This window comes from Rousettus aegyptiacus, unplaced genomic scaffold, assembly GCF_014176215.1.
Source record: "Rousettus aegyptiacus isolate mRouAeg1 unplaced genomic scaffold, mRouAeg1.p scaffold_m13_p_5, whole genome shotgun sequence".
Taxonomy (NCBI): Eukaryota; Metazoa; Chordata; class Mammalia; order Chiroptera; family Pteropodidae; genus Rousettus; species Rousettus aegyptiacus.
The window spans coordinates 77,024,093-77,042,882 of NW_023416308.1; the positions used below are offsets into that span (position 1 = coordinate 77,024,093).

Consider the following 18,790-nt stretch of genomic DNA (forward strand, 5'->3'; position numbering starts at 1 on the left):
GAAGAACTGGCAGGGTCTGAAAACCAGAGAGTATGAAGGAAAAGACCTTATCCAACATAGGCTATGATTCACTCAGGCTGTGAGAGTCTAGTATGTGGTACAGCTGTGAGCTCTAGAGCCAAATTACCTGAGTTCAATGTCAGTTCTCTTACTAGTTATATACCTTGGCAATGTCTTTCACTTACCTGTAATTATTTACTTACTCAGACATAAAATAGAGATAGTAAGTAGATCTACCTCAAAAAGCTGTTTTGAAGTTTAAATATGTAAATATATGTAAAGTGTTTAGAGCAATGCCTACCACAGAGTAATCAACTGATAAGGGTTTGCTACTTTAGTTAGTGGTATTATAGTAGTAATGGGAGTGCCTTAATCATCATTACTGCTGCAGGAGGGGTTTGGAGATTTTTTTACTAGTCCTTTTTATCTGAGAAGCTGGGCCTAGAACATGGGACCCCAGAGCAGAGTGCTTTGATTGGCTCTGGCTTTTGTCCCAGGTGGCCACCTGCCCAATGCAGGACAGTGCCCAGTATTTCCCAGCAAGAAAGGGTGCGTGAGAGTGCTGGCCAGATGCCCGGAATGCCAGCACCATGCTCCCAGAAAAGTGTGCCGAGCTTGACGTTTCTTCCACCGCTGCTGCTGTTGCTGATTATCTCTGAGTAACAAAGAGTCATTTCTAATCCCATTTGGAATCATTGCTCAAGATAATCCTGTTTCGTAGTAATGATATTCCAATTCCAACATGCACCTAATTCTCGTTTGGCAGACGCATGCTTTGACCTCAGGCAACCCAAGACACTGTTCCCTGAAAAGCAGTGCCAGCTCATTTGCCTAACATGACAGTCTCAGGGTGCCCCCGCCCACTTCTCCAGCACTATATCCTGTCCTAGGGTTCTGTGTTCAGTGCTGTCTTCATGGAGATTATCAGTTAGGACCAGGAAAGCATCCAGTCCAGCTGCTTGGGTAAAGGGTTTTCCATTTCTGGGGACTATGAGATGGTCCGCTCTTTCACCTCTTTGTTAAAGACATCAGAACCACGGGGCTCTGTCCTATTCAGTAGTTATATCACTGACTCTATTGAGACCATGGATAAATTCCAATCCAATTGGCAGATTAAATGAAGTTTTAAGAGGTAGCGAATATGTTGAGTAAAAGAATCTGGGACATAAAGAACTCAATGAGCTAGAGCAATGTTTAAACATGTGATGATAAAGAATAGGGATGAGTGTTTCGGTTTATAATTAAACTCCCAAACTAAGTGTAAAATTCAGGGAGGGAGACCTATCTTTGCAATACTAGCAAGTAAAATGCAGGAGCTGACTGAAAACTCAAGGTATGTATCAACAGTGCAGTGTTAAGGCCCCATAAGTGAATTGATTTAACAAATATTTACTGGCCTATACCAGACCTTGTGTGCAAGGAAACAGATGGTCAGACACAGTCCCTGCTTCGGGGAGCACAGTCTGGTTGTGTGACATAGTGATGAGAAGTAAGGGCTCTGGAAGGAGACTGCTTGAGTTTAAAACCTAGCTCCACCTCTTACTAGCTCTGTTTTCTCATCTGCACGATGAGAATAATAATAGCACTTACCCCAACATAGGGCGATTGTGAAGATTAATGCATATAAAACTGCTTAGTGCAGTGCCTAGCACATAGTAAGTACATAGTAGGTATCTGCTGCTGTTATTAATATTTTTGGTTTTCTTATTGTTGATTTTATCCAAAGTCTAAGAGATGAACCAGCTCCATCGTACCTTTATGGATCATTTGCATAGAAAGAGCCTAGTCTGCCCCAGTACTGTGGTAAGAATCCCTGACAGCCAGGGTTTAACAACATTGGCCTATAGATTTAGGGACCATATGTTATAAACCACAGATTTAAAGACATGGAAGGGTATTTAAAATTAGACTGAGGATGTGAAATTGAGATTGTCCTGGAAAACCAGTGATGGGTAATCATGATTCCATGTCCCTCCGCTTAATATGTTGTGCCTTTCTTGAGCCTTGCCCCAAATTATCTCAACTTGTCTGGGCCCATAATTAATTTTGACCCTTTTCCATCTGAATTGGACTTACTCTTATCCCAGCTAGCTGCTATGACCTGCTTTACTTTAACTACCATCTGAAAATATCCCTGTGCCTGGTACATAGTAGGGACTCAGTAAATATGAGATAGCACAAAAGATCAATGGACGGTTGACTAGATGAGAACCAGTGTGGTTTAGGGGAATGTATACCAGATTTGGCCCTAGACAGACATGTATTCGATTCTTGATTCTTCTGCTTATTTAATGTGTACACATGGACAATTCATATTATCTTTCTGAGCCTCAGAGTATTCATTTACAAAATGGAACTAGTACCTCATTGCAAGTGCTTATGTGGATCTGAAATAGTGAATGTATAGTGCTTAACATACTATGACTGCTTTATTATGACTACTGATCTTTACCTTTCGAAGGAAGTAAACAAAAGATTATCATCCTCACTTGAAGAAATTGTGTCATGTTTTCTCCACAGTTACCTTGCTTCCTACCTAATCTTTAGTTTGTTGACAAAGGAAGCTGGCTTTGAAAAGAAAACTACTCTCTCTACCCTCTCTACCCCCAGCTCATCCCCCATGCCACAGGACCTCTAAATGTAATACACACTGTTGCCTTTGGTCTGGCCACCCTGCTTTCCTGACCAGCCTATAGACCAGTCAGTAGCCTAGATAAGACACTGCTCATTTGACTTTCCAGCAAACCTCCTGAGCTATGACCTCTTTGCTTCCTGCCCTCATCGAGGTGTGCATTGGACTGAGAATAGGTCAATTCTTTGTCTTCTCCTTGGGACCCATGACACTCATCACAGTGACTCTGTGCTTTGGAGATAGGAGGGGGCAGGAGGAGGAGGAGTTGGCGGAGCTTCTCCTAAAGCTTAACATTGTGTGGGGATGACATGGAGCTGGGATCACTGCCCTTCTTGCTTCACCAACTCCAGCTGCTCGCCAGCCGTCTTTGACACACGCCTGGCCCAGCATAGGCCTCAGCTCACACCACAGGTTTCCTCGCTCTTTCCTAAACAATGTGATGACCCCAAGCCCCTCCAGCCACTGAGAGCAGAAAGCCTTAACATCGATCGATGGAACTGTCCTCCCATGCATTGTGACTCCCTCACTTTCCTGAAAGCGGGAACTCATCAGGGTCAGTGTGAGCCCACCTTCCTACATGTGCTCCCACCCCTAATCTAATTACAACCTGATCAGCAAATTAAAACAGACCTCATGGGACCTGTGGCTCCAAAAAGGAGTTCCATGAGTCCTAAGAACTGCCAGATAGGGACCACCATCCTGTTCATTTTCTCAGCTTTGTCTGAGAACTGCCTATAGCCCAGAAAGGGGCTGGTGCTCAGGAAAGGAAGATGGAGGTTTTCCTCAGCTAAACCTCTTGTGGCCTAGTTTGGACCCACATGTAGGAGAGGGCTGGGCAGGGCTGAGACAGTTGCCTAGCCCTATCCTATCACTGATCATCTGCCAGCCTGTCAGGTTAATGCTATCCCTCAGAACCATCTCCTTCAGTATTTACAAGGCCCAGTCTTTTTGGACAGTTCACTTAGGGAGAAATAAGAACAGAATAGATTCTGATGGGTACACAGGAAGGCAAGTACTGCTACTACAGCTAAGTCACTAAAGGACAAACCCTCATTCTCTTGGGCTACAAACATTTTCTGACTCCCCACATTAGTAAGAGAACTAGAGCATCTGGAGATTATCTCTGAGCCTTTGAGGTTGATGTTGGCATTGGTAAGCATATCTTTCCACAGAGCACCAGAGGCTGTATCTTGAGCTGGCTGGGAAAGTTGCTGATATTCTTAAGCCTTTGCCCGGTGAGTACCTGTGGTTCCTTTGAGTACAGATGTTTCCACAGTATCCTCTGCTCCCTTTAATCCAGCTATTAAGACCGATGAAGTCCTAGCCCACACAACAGAGCCCATTTGGCACCAGCTACTTACATTTAAGACAGTAATACCCAAACCTACAAAGTGGCAGCTAGCGTGCCAGCATGCCAGCCCCAAAACAGAGGGGAGGCTGCAGTTGTCCTCTGGTGGATCACCTCAAGTAGCAGTGCCTGCTTCCCTTTGCCCCATCAGATTCTGATTTTATAGCTGACCCTGTATTCCCCTCGTCAGCCAGATGGGACAACATACCAACTCCTCATTGAAGTCACCTCCCAAATGCAGTTCGGAATTTGGGGATTTGTTTCTGCTTCAACAGAAAACACCAAAGAGGCAGAAATCACTTCCTTTCCAGTCTCCTCACTGCTACTTCTGGTTTTTGCTTCTTTTGGCTTGCCTTGACCTCTGGTACCAGTGTATTCCTTGGTTTCTGGCTTCTTAATAAGTTTGTGGTCTACTGTTCTGCCTCAGCTTCTAGTCCTTGCCATCTGACCTGGCTTCTGACTCTGGCTCACATCTCTGCTGCCTTGTCTCCAGCCCTTGGTTCTGTTTTGACTCTGAACTTCTTGGCACTCCCTGGGCTTGGCCTGTTCTCACCAGTTTTGCCTTAGCTTTCTCTAAGCTAGCTAGTCTCTTACCCTCTTCTGCCCTGCTGTAGCCTACAGGTCATCAAAACTGCTTTGTTCTCCAAAGCTAACCATAGTCATATAGCCCTCTTGCCTGATCTTGGATGGCTTCCTCAAGAAGGCCTGATCCTCATGGAGCTCTGGATTAGATATTTTATTAAGTATGTGATAACTGTTAGATAAAAAGCCTACTAGCCATTTTGCAATGCGTTTGATGCCACTCTTGGCCACTGAAATGCAATGGCTTATATAGTCATAGCTATTACCCCACAGTGGGGCTGCTGCCTTTGAGTTTTATGATAAGAAGGGAATTTTCTCTGAGGTTGTAGAATGAGTCACTAGTTTGGATGCTTACCCTCTTTGGCCTCCAAGTTTGTGAAGTGAATTGCCCATTCCCTTAGATTGGGTTAGCAGTCCCAGGGCCAAGCCCAATCACTCTCCTCTCCCCATCCTGCCAGACCGCTGTCTGCCCTCTGGGGCCAAGGGCAACATACTTGGTTGCTTGGACACATCTTGCAGCCTGCAAATTGGACAGATGGAATCAATACTCATGAACCTGGAGAGGCCAAGGTAGCACAGTTAGTGACACTAGCTGCCTGGAGGGACAGCCCGCCATGGGAAGTGGTGTGATTGAATGGTGATTGGACAGAGCAGCCGAGGATTAACCAAATTATGTCCCTTTGAGTTTAGATCAACAAACCCTTCTCATTTGGATTTTGAAACAAGCCAACTTGTGCAGAATTTAGAAGAGCTGCCTTCTTAATACAGGACTGTGCCAGCACGAATCCTGGAGGTGGTCTAGTGTGCACTTTGGCCCAGATTCATGTTGTTATCACTAGGATTATATAGACAAAGGGATGAGAGCTCATATTTTGGGAGCTTCTACGTATCAGGAACTGTGGAGTTTTACATGCTTATCTCATAAGCAAAGGGAGGCATCATTGTCTCCATTATTCTGGTAAGAAAATGGAGTCTCAGAGGTGTACTAAGTTTTCTAAGATTACAGACAGTAAATGATAGAGCTTTGATTTGAACCCAGGTTTCTCTGTACTTGTTATGAAATGGCATGCTGTCTTCCTAATTTAAGTGTCTTAGTTAATACTTCACTTGACTTCTCCAAGCCCAACCACAGGGTCGGGTATATAGTAATAATAACTAATATTTGTTGAGCACTTATTATATGTCAGGCACTATTCTAAGTACTTTACATACGTTACATACTTTACATACATTAACAGCCATATGAGCTAGGTAACTCTTGTTATCCCTGATAATTATGACATGGCAAAATTATGATTTTCTAATTTCATCCTTCCTTGTACATTTATTACTTGCCATTCTACAGTAAGGAAGAGCTTTCCTTTCTCCTGCCCCATTGACTTTTTATTTTCAATATGGACTCGTGTAATCGTATTTTACTCAATAGATTGTAATTCATTGCTGTCATTATTCATGTTTGATGCTCAGATTATCCCAGATTTTAAGGCCAATGTTCTTAACCTCTGTACCACACTGACTGTTTATCAATTATTATTCCTCACTACTTTCAGTTAGTTTACCTATCTTTAAGAGCCTTTTTGTCCTCTCCTGGCTTTTAATCTTCTGATTATCAGAAAGAATAGTACCAATCTTATCCAAATTGTATGTAAATATGAGTAAATAGTCTCCAAGTAAGAACCTGACAGACTCTGCTCTGACTTGGATTTTAGCTGCTTAGAGACCCTTCTCGTTTCTCTTTGGGATCTTAATCCATATCCTGGATAAATTGCCTGTGACCAGGTAATTCTTAAGATCCTTTTAGGTAAGGTGAATAGATGCAGGAGACTCACCCAACCATATTAGATCAAATGTGGAAGGACTTCAGCTACATGGGAGGTGGATTCTGTTTCTTTGACTTACCTGTGAGAACTGTGTGTTTGTATGTATAGGAATTATTGAAATTCATTCATCCATTTGGGAAATAATTGAGCCAGGTCCCATGTTGAAGGAAATGAAATTCAAACCGGGTGGTACAGGGAAAATCATCAACACTGTCAGTTACAGGTAATGAAAAACTAACAAGAAAGAGAAAAACTAAAACTATACTTGGGCCTTTTAATAATTAGGATAATTAGAGTAATTTTAAAATTCTTGCCATTTATTCCTTCAAAGCAGTAGCAGGTTCGAAAGTCAGTAAGCAAAAGATTAACATATTCAGAGAAAAAATGGACATAGGACATGAATAAGGGATTCATGGGGGAAAAAAAACCACATCTGACTGTTAAACATATTTTTTTAAATTCCATCCTCACTAGTAATCAAGGAAATGCAAGTTAAAACAGCCGTGTGATTTAATTTTCTGTTTACCAGCTTACAACATTATTAAAAAGAAAAAAACACCCAATTTTGGTGAAAGAAAAGCTCAATACTTATTGTCCTCCCTCCTTTGCTACTGAGAATAAAAATTGGTACAGTCTTTCTGAAAGGTAATTTAGTAATATTTATCAAAACTCTTAAAAATGCTTATACTTTTGACCTAGAACTTCATCTTCTAGGAATTTATCCAAGGAAATAATTGGAGATATTGTGTTATTGCAATATTAAAAATAATTGTTTTATAATAAGCTAAAGTATAGAATAGTCTTATAGTGTAATACTATGCAGTCATTGAAAAACAGTATGGTAGACCAATATTTAAAACATGGAAAGTGTGTGTGTATGTGTGTGTTTAGAGAGAGTTTATGTATGATCCCATTTTTGAAAAAAAAAATAAAGCATACATTGAAAAGCTGGATATTATATATTCTAAAACATTTTCTTCTTTTTGGTTATGTACATTTTCTGAATTTTCTATAGTGAACATAAGCCCTTTTTATATTAGAAAAAAAGAAACGCGTAAGCTGGAACATTACGAAATGGAAGAGAAGCTAAAATATACAGAGCACTTCCTGGGTCAAACACTATGCTTGGTGCTTTATAAATTTACCTAATTCAACCTCACACTGATGCTGTGGAGGCTCCTGCCTCTTGTCCTACTCCCTCCAGTCCATTCTCACACAGCCACTGGAGTGATTCTTCCAGTAGCAAAGATTCGGAAAGAAACATTCCAAATTATAAATAGTGGTTGCCATTGGAACTTAGATTAAGGAAATGGCTATAAGGGGAAACTTTCATTTTTTAATTTAATACTTCCTTATAGTTTGCTCTTTTTAAAGTATGAGGTGAGAAGGAAAAGCATACGTTGTGATGTCACTTCTTCTTTAAGCCCTTCAGCGGCTTACCTCATTTCCCACTGTTCTTCCCCTTATATTCTCTACTCCAACTCTATTTTCTTCAGGTGAAGCACTGTTCTCTTGCCTCCAGGGTTCGTAAATGCATTATTTCCTCCCACTTCACCATCCCAGATCTGGCTATTCAGCCTTCAATTCTTCCATACCTTAAATAATGTGCTCTGGGAGGCCTTTCTTGATCCTTTCTCTTGGTTTTCCATTGTGAATGGTACTTCTTCCATCATAGCCGTTATCACACCTTGCTATAAGTTTACGCTAACTTGTTGTCCTTCCCAGAAGACTGTAAGTTTGGCGAGGGCACAGACCGTAGCACCTGGAACGGTGACTAGAATGTAGTAATTACACATTTGATAAGTAATTGTTGAATAAACACTTTCTCTTTTATAGTTGTGGAAACCGAGCCTTAGGTATCAAATAACTTGTCCAGAGCCTCTTTTTTTATTATTGACTATATTCCCTATGCTGTACTTTACATACCTGTGGCTATTCTGTAACTACCAATTTGTACTACTTAATCCCTTCACCTTTTTCACCCAGCCCCCTAACTTCCCTCCCATCTGGCAACCATTAGTGTGTTCTCTGTATGAGTATGTTTCTGTTGTTTTTTTTTTTTTCATTTACTTTGTTCTTTAGATTCCACATATAAGTGAAATCATATGATATTTGTCTTTCTCTGACTTAGCATAATATCCTCTTTTTTTATTATTTCACTTAGCATAATATCCTCTAGGTTTATCCATGTTGTCACAAATGGTAAGATTTCATTCTTTTTTATGGCTAAGTTATGTTCCATTGTGTGTATATATCATGTTTTCTTTATCCAGTCATCTGTTGATGGGCACTTAGGTTGATTCCATCTCTTGGCTATTGTAAATAATGTTGCAGTGAACATAGAAATGCATATATCTTTTCAAATTAGTGTTTTGGATTTTTTCAGATAAATACTCAAAAGTAGAATTGTGGGGTCATAAGGTAGTTCTGTTTTTAATTTTTTGAGGAGCCTCCATCTGTTTTCCATAGTGGCTACACCAATTTGCAATCGCACCAATAGGGCATGAGGGTTCCCTTTTCTCCACATCCTCGACAACACTTATTTGTTGATTTATTGATGATAGCCATTCTGACAGGCATGAGATGATATCTCATTGTGGTTTTAATTTGCACTTCTCCGATGATTTAGTGACGTTGAGTATCTTTTCATATGTCTTTTGGCAATTCCAGAGCCTCTGAGCCAGTACGTGTCAGAGCCAGCTTTCCTACCCCTGTCTTTGACACTCACAGAGTTCATGTTCTTTCCATTGTATCACTCATGACAAATCCAATTCCCAAACATGCTTCAGAATCTGGGTCTCTATTTCCTGGGCCTTTCCTGCTTTTGACATTTCTTTCTTTCTGATTTCTTTCAGTGTGGTGCAAGTCCTTCTTGCTGCTGGTGCTGACCCAAACCTTGGGGACGATTTCAGCAGTGTTTACAAAACTGCCAAGGAGCAGGGAATCCATTCTTTGGAAGGTAAGTGTGGGCTCCCCTGCTGTTCTGAGCACTCTTTTCCCTGTGGCTTCCAGGTAGCCTTGCTCTGTTCCTGTTCTACCAGCAACTCAAGAGTGAGGGTCTACAAGTCTCTTATCCTCTAGGAACTCATGAATAACCCAAAGGGCTTGGAACAGATACCTTTCCCAGTCCCTTTGAGCTCTGTAATTTATGTCACTTCAGAAGTCTTGGGGAATAAAATTAGAGGCTTGACTTTATGAATTTGGGAATGGGGGAGCCTTGCAACTGGTATTCTCCCAAAAGCACCTCAGCCTGTGGAGCCTCAAGATGGAACAGGTTTCTGCAAAATAATTAAGGCAACTGCATGGAATGTGGATTTATTCCTCTTCTACTTCCAGCAAACTTACCCTGTCCCATCCCTGTCCCAGAATTAGAAAGTAGCCTCACTGGTTTCCTTAGTCTCAGAAATCCCTCAGCCCTACTCTGAATACTGCTTTTTACCTCCTCCTATATGTAAAATATAATTCTATCTGCTTATAAAATGGAGTGATCTTCAGTGCTCACCCCAGGGTGCTTTGTGGCTGGTTATTTGGTCTTCAGAAGAAGAAAGAGGCAGTGTGCCTCTTTCTTACCAGGGCTTGGTCCCGTGTCCGTTGGAGGGTACCTGGGCAAGTCAGTCCACGTTGCCTCTGGTAAGTAGTTCTTCAAAAGTAGGGTCAAGAAAAGGGCAGGTCGCTTTGGTGGCAGACAGAAATGACTGTTTTATAGTTGAGCTTTTGCCTGTCCAGACTGGCCTCCCTGCCTGCCCATTACTCTAGATCACTCATAGAGGTGGAGATTCTTCTCAATTTCCAGCAACAGAGCAGCTTAGCAGGACTGCAGTGAAGCTAGGGGGACAGACAGCCATGCTGACTGCCTGAGGTCAGAACATTGACCTGGAGGGAGGTTCTCACAAAGGGAACAATGTGCTCAGCCATCAGAGCTGTCAGGGAGCCTGCCATACTATACCGATGTGAGTGCAGTAGCCCAGAGAGTGGAGGTGTTGTTGCTGCCCTAGCAAGGTTCTCAGATTGGCAGCATGAGGGGTATGTCAAGAGCATCAGAGCATTGCTGCTCAATGAGGTGTGAAGTTGCCCTTGCTGGCTTCTCCACCTCTAAAGCCACTCCTTTCAAGTTCCTTTGCTGCCACTGGTTTCTCCACCAGACCTTCCCTGTACTTGGCAATAATCGCAACTTGCCCTCAACTGCTCTTTTGAATGTTCTCTAAATCTTGGCCTTTCGTATAGTTATTTGAACTCTCATCTTCCCATTTCCTTTCTTTCCTCCTTCACTGACAGTTTCTGGTGCAGGCCATGACCTGTACCTCCTTGGATTCCCCACTGAACTGGAGAAATTATGTTTGCTTTATGTCTCAAACAGAGGAAAATTTCATGAGTACCAAACTTGCCCTATATTTGCAGCCTGATATGAGGGGATTCAGCTTGTGGGCTGTCCTCTCCTTACTCAGCCACAGCTTTGCTGCCCTCGGCTCTCTGTCTTTTTGTTCAGATGCTCTCACCTAAAAAAAGGGAGGAGCGTTTGCTGAGAGGGCAGGGCCAGGAAGAAGGGAGGGGATTAATTGAGTGCCTTCTCACCTGCTCTCAGGATCCCAGCAGGGCTCAGTAAGCATTTTTGAATTCATAGAATCTCAGAGTGTGAAGCCATCTAGTCTAGCCTCTGCTATTGCACCAGTTTTCGCCTCCTGCATTTAAGTTTTATATCTTTGTGTACTAATGGTTCCCTCTAGGTTGATGCTTATATTCAATATTCTAGATCAGTGGTCAACAAACTTTTTCTGGAAAAAGCCTGAGAGTAAACATTTTAAGCTTTGTGACCCCTTCGGCCTTGGTTGTGACTACTCAGCTATTTGGCTATCATAGTGTAGAAGCAGCCATGGACAACAACAAACAAATATGCATGAATATGTTCCAATAAAACTTTATTTACAAAAATAAGCAACAGGCTGGATTTGACCTATGGGCTGTATGTAGTTTACGTGTTCTAAATATTTTCTCCTTCCTTCCTCCCTCCGTCTCTTCCTTCCTTCCCTCTCAACTTTTCCTTCCTTTCTTCCTTTCTTTCTTCCTTCCTTCTTTCCTTCCTTCCTTCCTTCCTTCCTTCCTTCCTTCCTTCCATTGTAATCAGAGACTAGTACATAAAATACATGGCAAGGATCTTGTCTAACTTAGCAGTGCCTGGAACAATGCCTGCTTCCTTCCTTCCTTCCTTTCTTCTTTTCTTTTTGATTTTGGTCAGCCACCTCTGAATCTTTTTAACTCATGCTAACCAACCTATATTCTAGATAAGTAGGTAATAGACAACAAAAATATTGGAAAAGACTGTTTTATCCATCATGAAATAAAAATAAATATATTAAGTGTCTCTTCTCATTTTGTACAACTTGTAAATTTATTGAATAGGCTTTTTATAGATTCATTTATTAATTTAAAAATAATTGTTAAAAATTTTATTGGTCACATTTCTGTATAGCAGGCACTGTTTTAGGCACTGTTTTGTTAGACAAGAACCCTGTCATAATGTACTTTATGTGCTAGTCTTTGCTTAAAATGTTTATAAGGACTCTTATTAAGAGTCCTAGAGCACATGATCAGGACAATTTTGAAGTATTATTTAATATTCACAACTGTAAGTCCACCAAACTTTATTCTTTTCTAGCCATCATTATCATGTCCATAAAATTTTGAGAGAGTTTCTCAGATTTCTTGCTAAAATAAAAATGTTTAATATTTGTCACATTTTCTTGCCCAGGAACCCTTTCCCAAAAGGGTTTTAGGTTGCTCTACATGGTCTCATCTTGTCCCTTGGGAAACCCACCATACTGGGTGCCTAAGTGTTTAAGAACTGTTTAAAAAAAAATACATTCTAGAAATTTTGTCAAGAATCATTGATAAACTTACTATTCTGCAGCTTGCATGGTCTACCTCTCTCTGCACTTACTTTTTTTAAATTCCAAGCTAACTTTGCCTGCCACAGTTTTCTGGCAGCTCATTCGAGTTTCCCTGGTGTATCAGTTTGGACGTGTTCTGTCCTCTAAATTCTTGAGATCTATGGCTAGAGAGGGACAGTCCTTTAGTAGCATCTCAGGGCTCTCCTCTCTGCTTAGCAGACTGAGCCTTTAGCTCCTTCTGAGCCATAGTTTTCTTTTTCCATTTAAAGATATCTCATTCTTTCATCCATTCAACCAGTATTTATTGATTACCTACTGTATGCAAGGCACTATAACCCAGCTCTCGGTTGTTCTCATTAATGTAGACAGAAACAAAAGGATCCTGTGGTTCTCCTTTCTTTGAATTGGATTGACTTTTTCATAGGAAGTTACCTGACTTATGGAATGTGTGAGAAGGGTAGGGTAGAACAAGAGGTGCAAGCCCCTTGCCTAGAGTATGTCTATGCAAATTCACAGGAAAGTCACAAGCTCAAGAAAGTTGGACAGTCCTTCACTATTAGACCATAGAGTCAATGCCAGAGTCTGTCAAGTTCACTAAATTTCTAATTGGTATTTCTGTGGGTCTCAGCTTGTGCTCAGTACTGAAGGATAGTGGCAAGTTATAGTTTGTGACCTTGGCAAGACCCCTCTAAACTCCAGTAATATATCCCTTTTCTACCTTATCAGTGTTATTGTAAAGATCGAGAGATAAAGTATGTCAGTGACATGTGAATTGTAAAGTGCTCTATAGTTGTAATTGCTTGTTAGTTTATTTGTAATTCCGCATGTGTTTACTAGGTATCAGGCACTCTGCCAGATGCTGGAAATCAAAAAGTGAATATATATGGTGTAGCCCTTCAACAGTGTTCCTAGTCAAGTAAGAAGACAGAACTATGAACAAGGCATCATAGTACAAAATGGTAAATGCAAAGGTAGATGTACAAAGATGTAGATAGCTCTGATACAGGTAGTACTGAGCTCTACCTCAGGGCAGGCTGGTGTCTGGAAAGTGTCACAGGGTAAGTGACTTTGAATTGGGTCCTAAAGATGAGTCAGAAATTGCCAGGCAAACTGAGAGGGATGTACCAAGCAGAAGGAGCAACATATGCAAAGACATGGGGTGGATGGGTGACAGTGGGCAGAATCATCTGTCACAGTACTCTGAGAGGAACAGCAAGAAGTGAGAGTAAAGAAGGAAGGGTTCCACATGGAAGGGACCTTCTAAGGCAGTTCTAGGGAGCTTACACTCTTTTCTGAAAGCCATCAAAAGATTGTAAGCAGTGTAATGCTCACCTTACATTCACATTTTAAATGGACCATTCTGACAGGGTGTCAGGGGAGAAATTGGAGGGAAGAGATTAGCAATAACTCTTGACTTTCGGGGGATGTTAAAGAATTCAGAATTGGATGAGAAGCTATGCTCTTCTCTGCCAGAATGCACTTAATGATTTCTGAGGATTTCTAAAAGTGATCTTTGGGAACGGAGAAAATAGATGTTAGAAAAATACTAGGAGGGGGTCAAGTTCTCAGTGGAATGTGGGAGTCGATGGAAGAAGTCCCCATAGTGACACCTCAATTTCTGATTTGGGCGAACAATTGAATGTGTGGGTCTGGAGTTCAAAGAAGAAGTCTGGCAGGAGATAGGGATTTAGGAGTCACTAGTATTTGCTTGATAGTTAAAAAAAAAAAAAAATGGATGGGACTGAAACTGCCTAAGGAAATGAGTTAAAGTGAGGGGGTGAGAGGACAAGTCCCTCACTCAGGGTACCAGCATTTAAGAAGAGGAAAGAGGATCCAGACGTGGAGACCAAAGAACATTGGAGAAATTGCCTTGTTTTCTCTCAGAGAGGCTCTGTATCTTTTCCGCCTACTTAGAACAGGCACAGGCTGGAGAGGAAGAAAACTTTTGTGCCCTCCTTGCTGAGACTTTATAATTGATTGCTCCATTCCTAGAGAAATACTTCTCCTATTTTACATATGGCCATTGCTCCTTAGCAAGAAGCCTGCTCAGCTGGGCACATCACAGTATCTCCCACCCTTGTCAGTGTTCATATATCTGGGTAGAGGGCAGGTCTCATGTGGGTGATGCAAGAATATTTGGTGTAGAAACCTTGTTGGCCTGACTCTTCTGTCCATGGCATCTTCAGAAGCATGACGGTGTCCTTGAGAAAGGTTAGGCTTTGGCGGCAGGCAGTCATGATTCATCAAAACTCGGTCACTGACTAGCTGTGCGATCTTCATGAAGCGGCTTTCGGTTCTTGAATTTCAGTTTTCTCATTTGTAGGGAGAACAACACCCATCTCATAGGGTTGTTAGGATGACTAGAGATAACCATATATAAAACATAGTGACCTTTGATGAAGAATATCTTTATGGAGGTAGGTTTTGGCTCAGTATAAGGCAAGCTCAGGTACTGAGCGACAAACCATTCAAGGGGCACTGAGAGAGGCTAGATGTCTCCCCATCAGGGATTCTATAAAGGGTATTCTTGCTCTGGGACATTGGATTATATGGCCTCCAAGGTCCCTGTCAGCTGTGTGATATTTAAGGTTCTAGAAATGAGGCTTACCATCAGAGCAGGTAATGTACTTAGAAGTGGGATTTGAACTGGCCTTTGGCAGGAGGGGCATAAAAAGATATTATAAGCAGGGGACACAGCTTGAGCAAAGGCATACAGAGGGGACACATGTGGAGGAAAACATGAAGATCACGGTTACTTCTCTGCCAACTCGTCCTCTGGTCTTGACCACATTCCATTTAATGCCTTGAGCCCCACCCATGCCCACTCCAGGAGAGTTCCACTTGTGGCTGGCTGATGGGTGGTGGGCCCCAATCCTCAGGTGGAGGAGGCAGTAAATTAGTGGTAACAGAAAACAAGTTGCCCAGCCGGGGATGCCTCTGGCTGCTTGTAAGTAACTGTTATGAACATTGGGTGTCTTGGGCTGTCAGAAATGAAGGCAAGCACTCTGAACACCTCTCCTATGTACAATTAAAACAATAAAACATGGCAGAAACGTGGTCAGAGCAGACTGTAAATCAGCTTCTCTTCTCAGCTCCAAGTGGCAGCTGAATAAAGATGAGTTGTGTAGAAACTGGGTTGGCATAGGGCCCTTCTGGAGAGGGGAGGGTAGTAGGCTTGGCTTTCTAAACTGGACCTGCCATAGTCAACCCCACCCGCCCAGGTAATCCCTTCCTACAGCTCCAGGGGCTGCAGATCCTGTCCTGCTGCAGCTGACCTCCCCATCTCTGTGTCTTCAGATAGGGGACAGGACGGTGCAAGCTGGTGCATCACAAACCAGTGGACAAATGCCCTGGAGTTCAGGAGATGGCTAGGAGTCCCCACTGGCGGTAATAGAGAACTGCTATAATACTTCTCCCTGTTCCTGGGACATGCCAAGGAGTGGTCTCATCCTAGCTCATCTATATAGTATAAGTTAACCATCCAGCACCCACTGCATGCCCAGCCCAAACCAGGTGTGGCAGAGAGGATATAGGCCCTGGGAGGGCACAGACTTAGATGGGAGTAATAAGGCTTACAAGGAAATAAAAATCACCTAGAGAGCTTGTTAAAACAGAATCCTGGGCTGCACCCCCAGAAAGTCTGATCCAGTAAGTCTTGGAGTAGGACCTGAGATTTTGTATTTCTAACAGGCCCCCATTTCTTGAGTAGCATGATTTAGACTACAGGTGTTAGTTGTGGCCTTGAGCTTGAACCGCTTTAAAAAATTCATCTGGACCTTCTTCTCCCTGGAAGAGACCTCATTTTGCCGCTTTAAGCTTTACTCCCAGAGACTGTGTGCTTATGAGTGTACAGAGCAATTTTCTGTGCCTCAGAGGCTCTGTCTCCTTATTTGTTAAATAAAGAGTTAGAGATAGTATATTTATCTTTAGCCTAAAACATAGAACATAGAAGTAATTCTATTAATGTAAATTTCTGTTTTTGTATTATCATCTTCATCATACTCTCATGAAAGTTCATGAGAACATCAGAGTCTTTGACATAGCCTTCCACATGCTTTTCAGTGGTAGTAAACTATTATCTTCAAAGAACCAAACATTATTTAGAGTCCAAGGAATGGCTATCACCTGACTGCATGACCTTGGACAGATCTCTTTATCTGAGTTTTGATTTTCTCATCTATAGAGAATGTTTCCTATATCATAGGTTTATTATAAAAATCAAATTGAACTACTTATGAAAGAACTTGAGAAAATACAAGGCATCATGCAAATATAAGATACTAGCAAAAACAGTAATTAATAATCATTAAAATTGAAGACATGACCAAGATAATATTCAGCAAGGATCCAGTCAGAGGTACGGATAACAAGGACTATCAGAACCCAGTCAAGGAAATAAAATGATATTTGAGCCTTGAAGTATAAGAAGGTTTTATGGAGGGCCTGTAGGTGGGTGCAGTTGGGTGCGAGCCAAGAAGAGGCATGTTTATGTCCAAAATATTCAGAGATGAGAAACAAAAAAAATGTTTCAGGCCAGCATGTGAACTTGTTAGGGTAACATATCCACACAGCAGGATTTGTTTTACAGAGTAATGAGCAGTAAAGACACCGTAAATTGGATCCAGAGCAAATACTTGGACTTTATATCCTTTAGACAAAGAGGAGCCTTGAAGGTTCTAGAGAAGAGGGCACTGCAGGACCTGATTCTTTCCAGACTGGAGAAGCAGGGAGAGGTGATAATAAGATGACAATGATGGTGATAGCTGTAGCAGCAGTAGATAACATTTATTGATACTTACTGTGTGCTCACAGCACCCTTATGATGTGGGCATTAAAGACACTGAGACAGAAAGATAATGCCAAATACCAGCAGAACATCTCCCACTCTTGTAGAGAACTCAGCAACCATATCAGTCTGTGTGTGCCCCACATGTAGTCAGCTCAGAACCTCTGGCTTGTTCAGAGTCTTGGAAGGCTTGGGAATCTGCCAAGCCAAAAGCTGTTTGGGTAAGTTATTCTTTTTCATAATGTCCCTGACTCTTCCTCATCATTGTCAGAGCCTTGTCGCACCTCCAGGGCCAGTGGTTCTGCATGTAATTTCTCAGCAGTTCTGGCCACTATAGAGTCACCAGGATGGACAACACACTGTCAGTCCATCAGGGCTTTTTGCTAACTTCAAGATTAAGTGCATCAGCCAGTTAGGTTAATTGTGTCCATCCTTCTCCCCTTCCAAACCTGTATATATATATTTGACTAGGAGAGGGAGATAGACTAGTTGACATGTTTTATTTAAAAGAATAAATTTGATGCATTTATAAAAATAAGAAAATGTGGGATGGGCTGGCAAAGAACTAGTCGTATGATTTTTAACTGATTTACATATTTTGTGTATAAATATTTTTTCATCAAAAGTTTCAAATCAGGGATAGGTCCCACACACCACACAAAATATATTAGAGACATTTATATGGATAGCAGGAAGGGAGACAGAGGGCTGAAATTTTCCAGGCACCCAGTGATTGATGGGGGCTGAGGCTCCCCCTGACGCTTTATTGAGTTTCTGATGATTATCTCTCGCTGAGACATTTTTTACAGATGACGGTCGAGCTGTCACAATGGACCATGGGGGAAAAAAACCAACAATAATAACACTTTAATCTTTTTACTGCACTGCTCCCTAGTATCTCAGATTCATCTTCCCTGACGCACGCAGTTCATTATTCTGCCCCTCCCTGGATGGGAAATAAAGGAAAATAAATATATATGTAGACACACTTACCCACATACATACACACACACGGAGTGTATAAAAGGGACCACCTCAGAACCAGAGAGGGGGCAGAATTTATTGTTCTTTTTGCAAGTGTTGAGGTTTATTAGTAGAGATGCTAGGTTGGCTTGGAATTGGCTATTAATTACAGCATTTTGTATTTGTTTTTTATTGCAAGTTTTTAACATCTTGAAGAAAAAGCAGGGGAGAGACAAGCAGGTGTAGAGATGGGAGCAGAGGGACCAAGTTTGGTCAACCAAGCAGGCTCTTTTCTCTTGTTGCCAGCCTTACCTAGAGGATTTCTAGAGCTGTAAGAATACTGCTTTGATTAAGATGAGGATGGGTGGGGGTGGGGGGAGAGGGTGAGCTCAAAGTATAAGACAAATAAGAGGGAACCTAGATACCGGTGAGCGGGTTACTACTCTGAGAGTTACAAGAGGGGGAAAGTAGAGGAGGTTCAAATAGGGTGTTGAAGGGTCTATAGGTAATCGTAACAGATTCTTAAGAGTTTGCCTTATCTTTGATTTTTTTTTTTTAAAGTAGTCAGAATGGTATAATGAACTACCATGTACCATCAGCTACCTTCAATATTTAATACATGGTCAATGTTGTTTTATCTATATTGCCCATCTCCTTCTTCCCTCCACCTCCCATATTATTTTTACCATCTCTAAGACATATCAATAGCAATGTGTAAATCTAATTTAGATCCTGATTCAAACAAGCTATAAAATTGACATTTATAAGACAATT

The 18,790-nt window shown here is 41.7% G+C and overlaps 1 protein-coding gene across 4 annotated transcripts in view; it reads left to right on the forward strand.

Moving 5' to 3' along the window:
* Window positions 1–18,790, forward strand: part of CLPB (caseinolytic mitochondrial matrix peptidase chaperone subunit B) — a 134,407-nt gene that overhangs the window by 33,700 nt on the left and 81,917 nt on the right. For all 4 annotated transcript variants that reach the window (XM_036220365.1, XM_036220367.1, XM_036220366.1 and 1 more), the window contains exon 4: window positions 9,238–9,341. In XM_036220365.1, coding sequence (XP_036076258.1) covers window positions 9,238–9,341 — 104 coding nt within the window. The remainder of the gene's footprint in view (window positions 1–9,237; window positions 9,342–18,790) is intronic.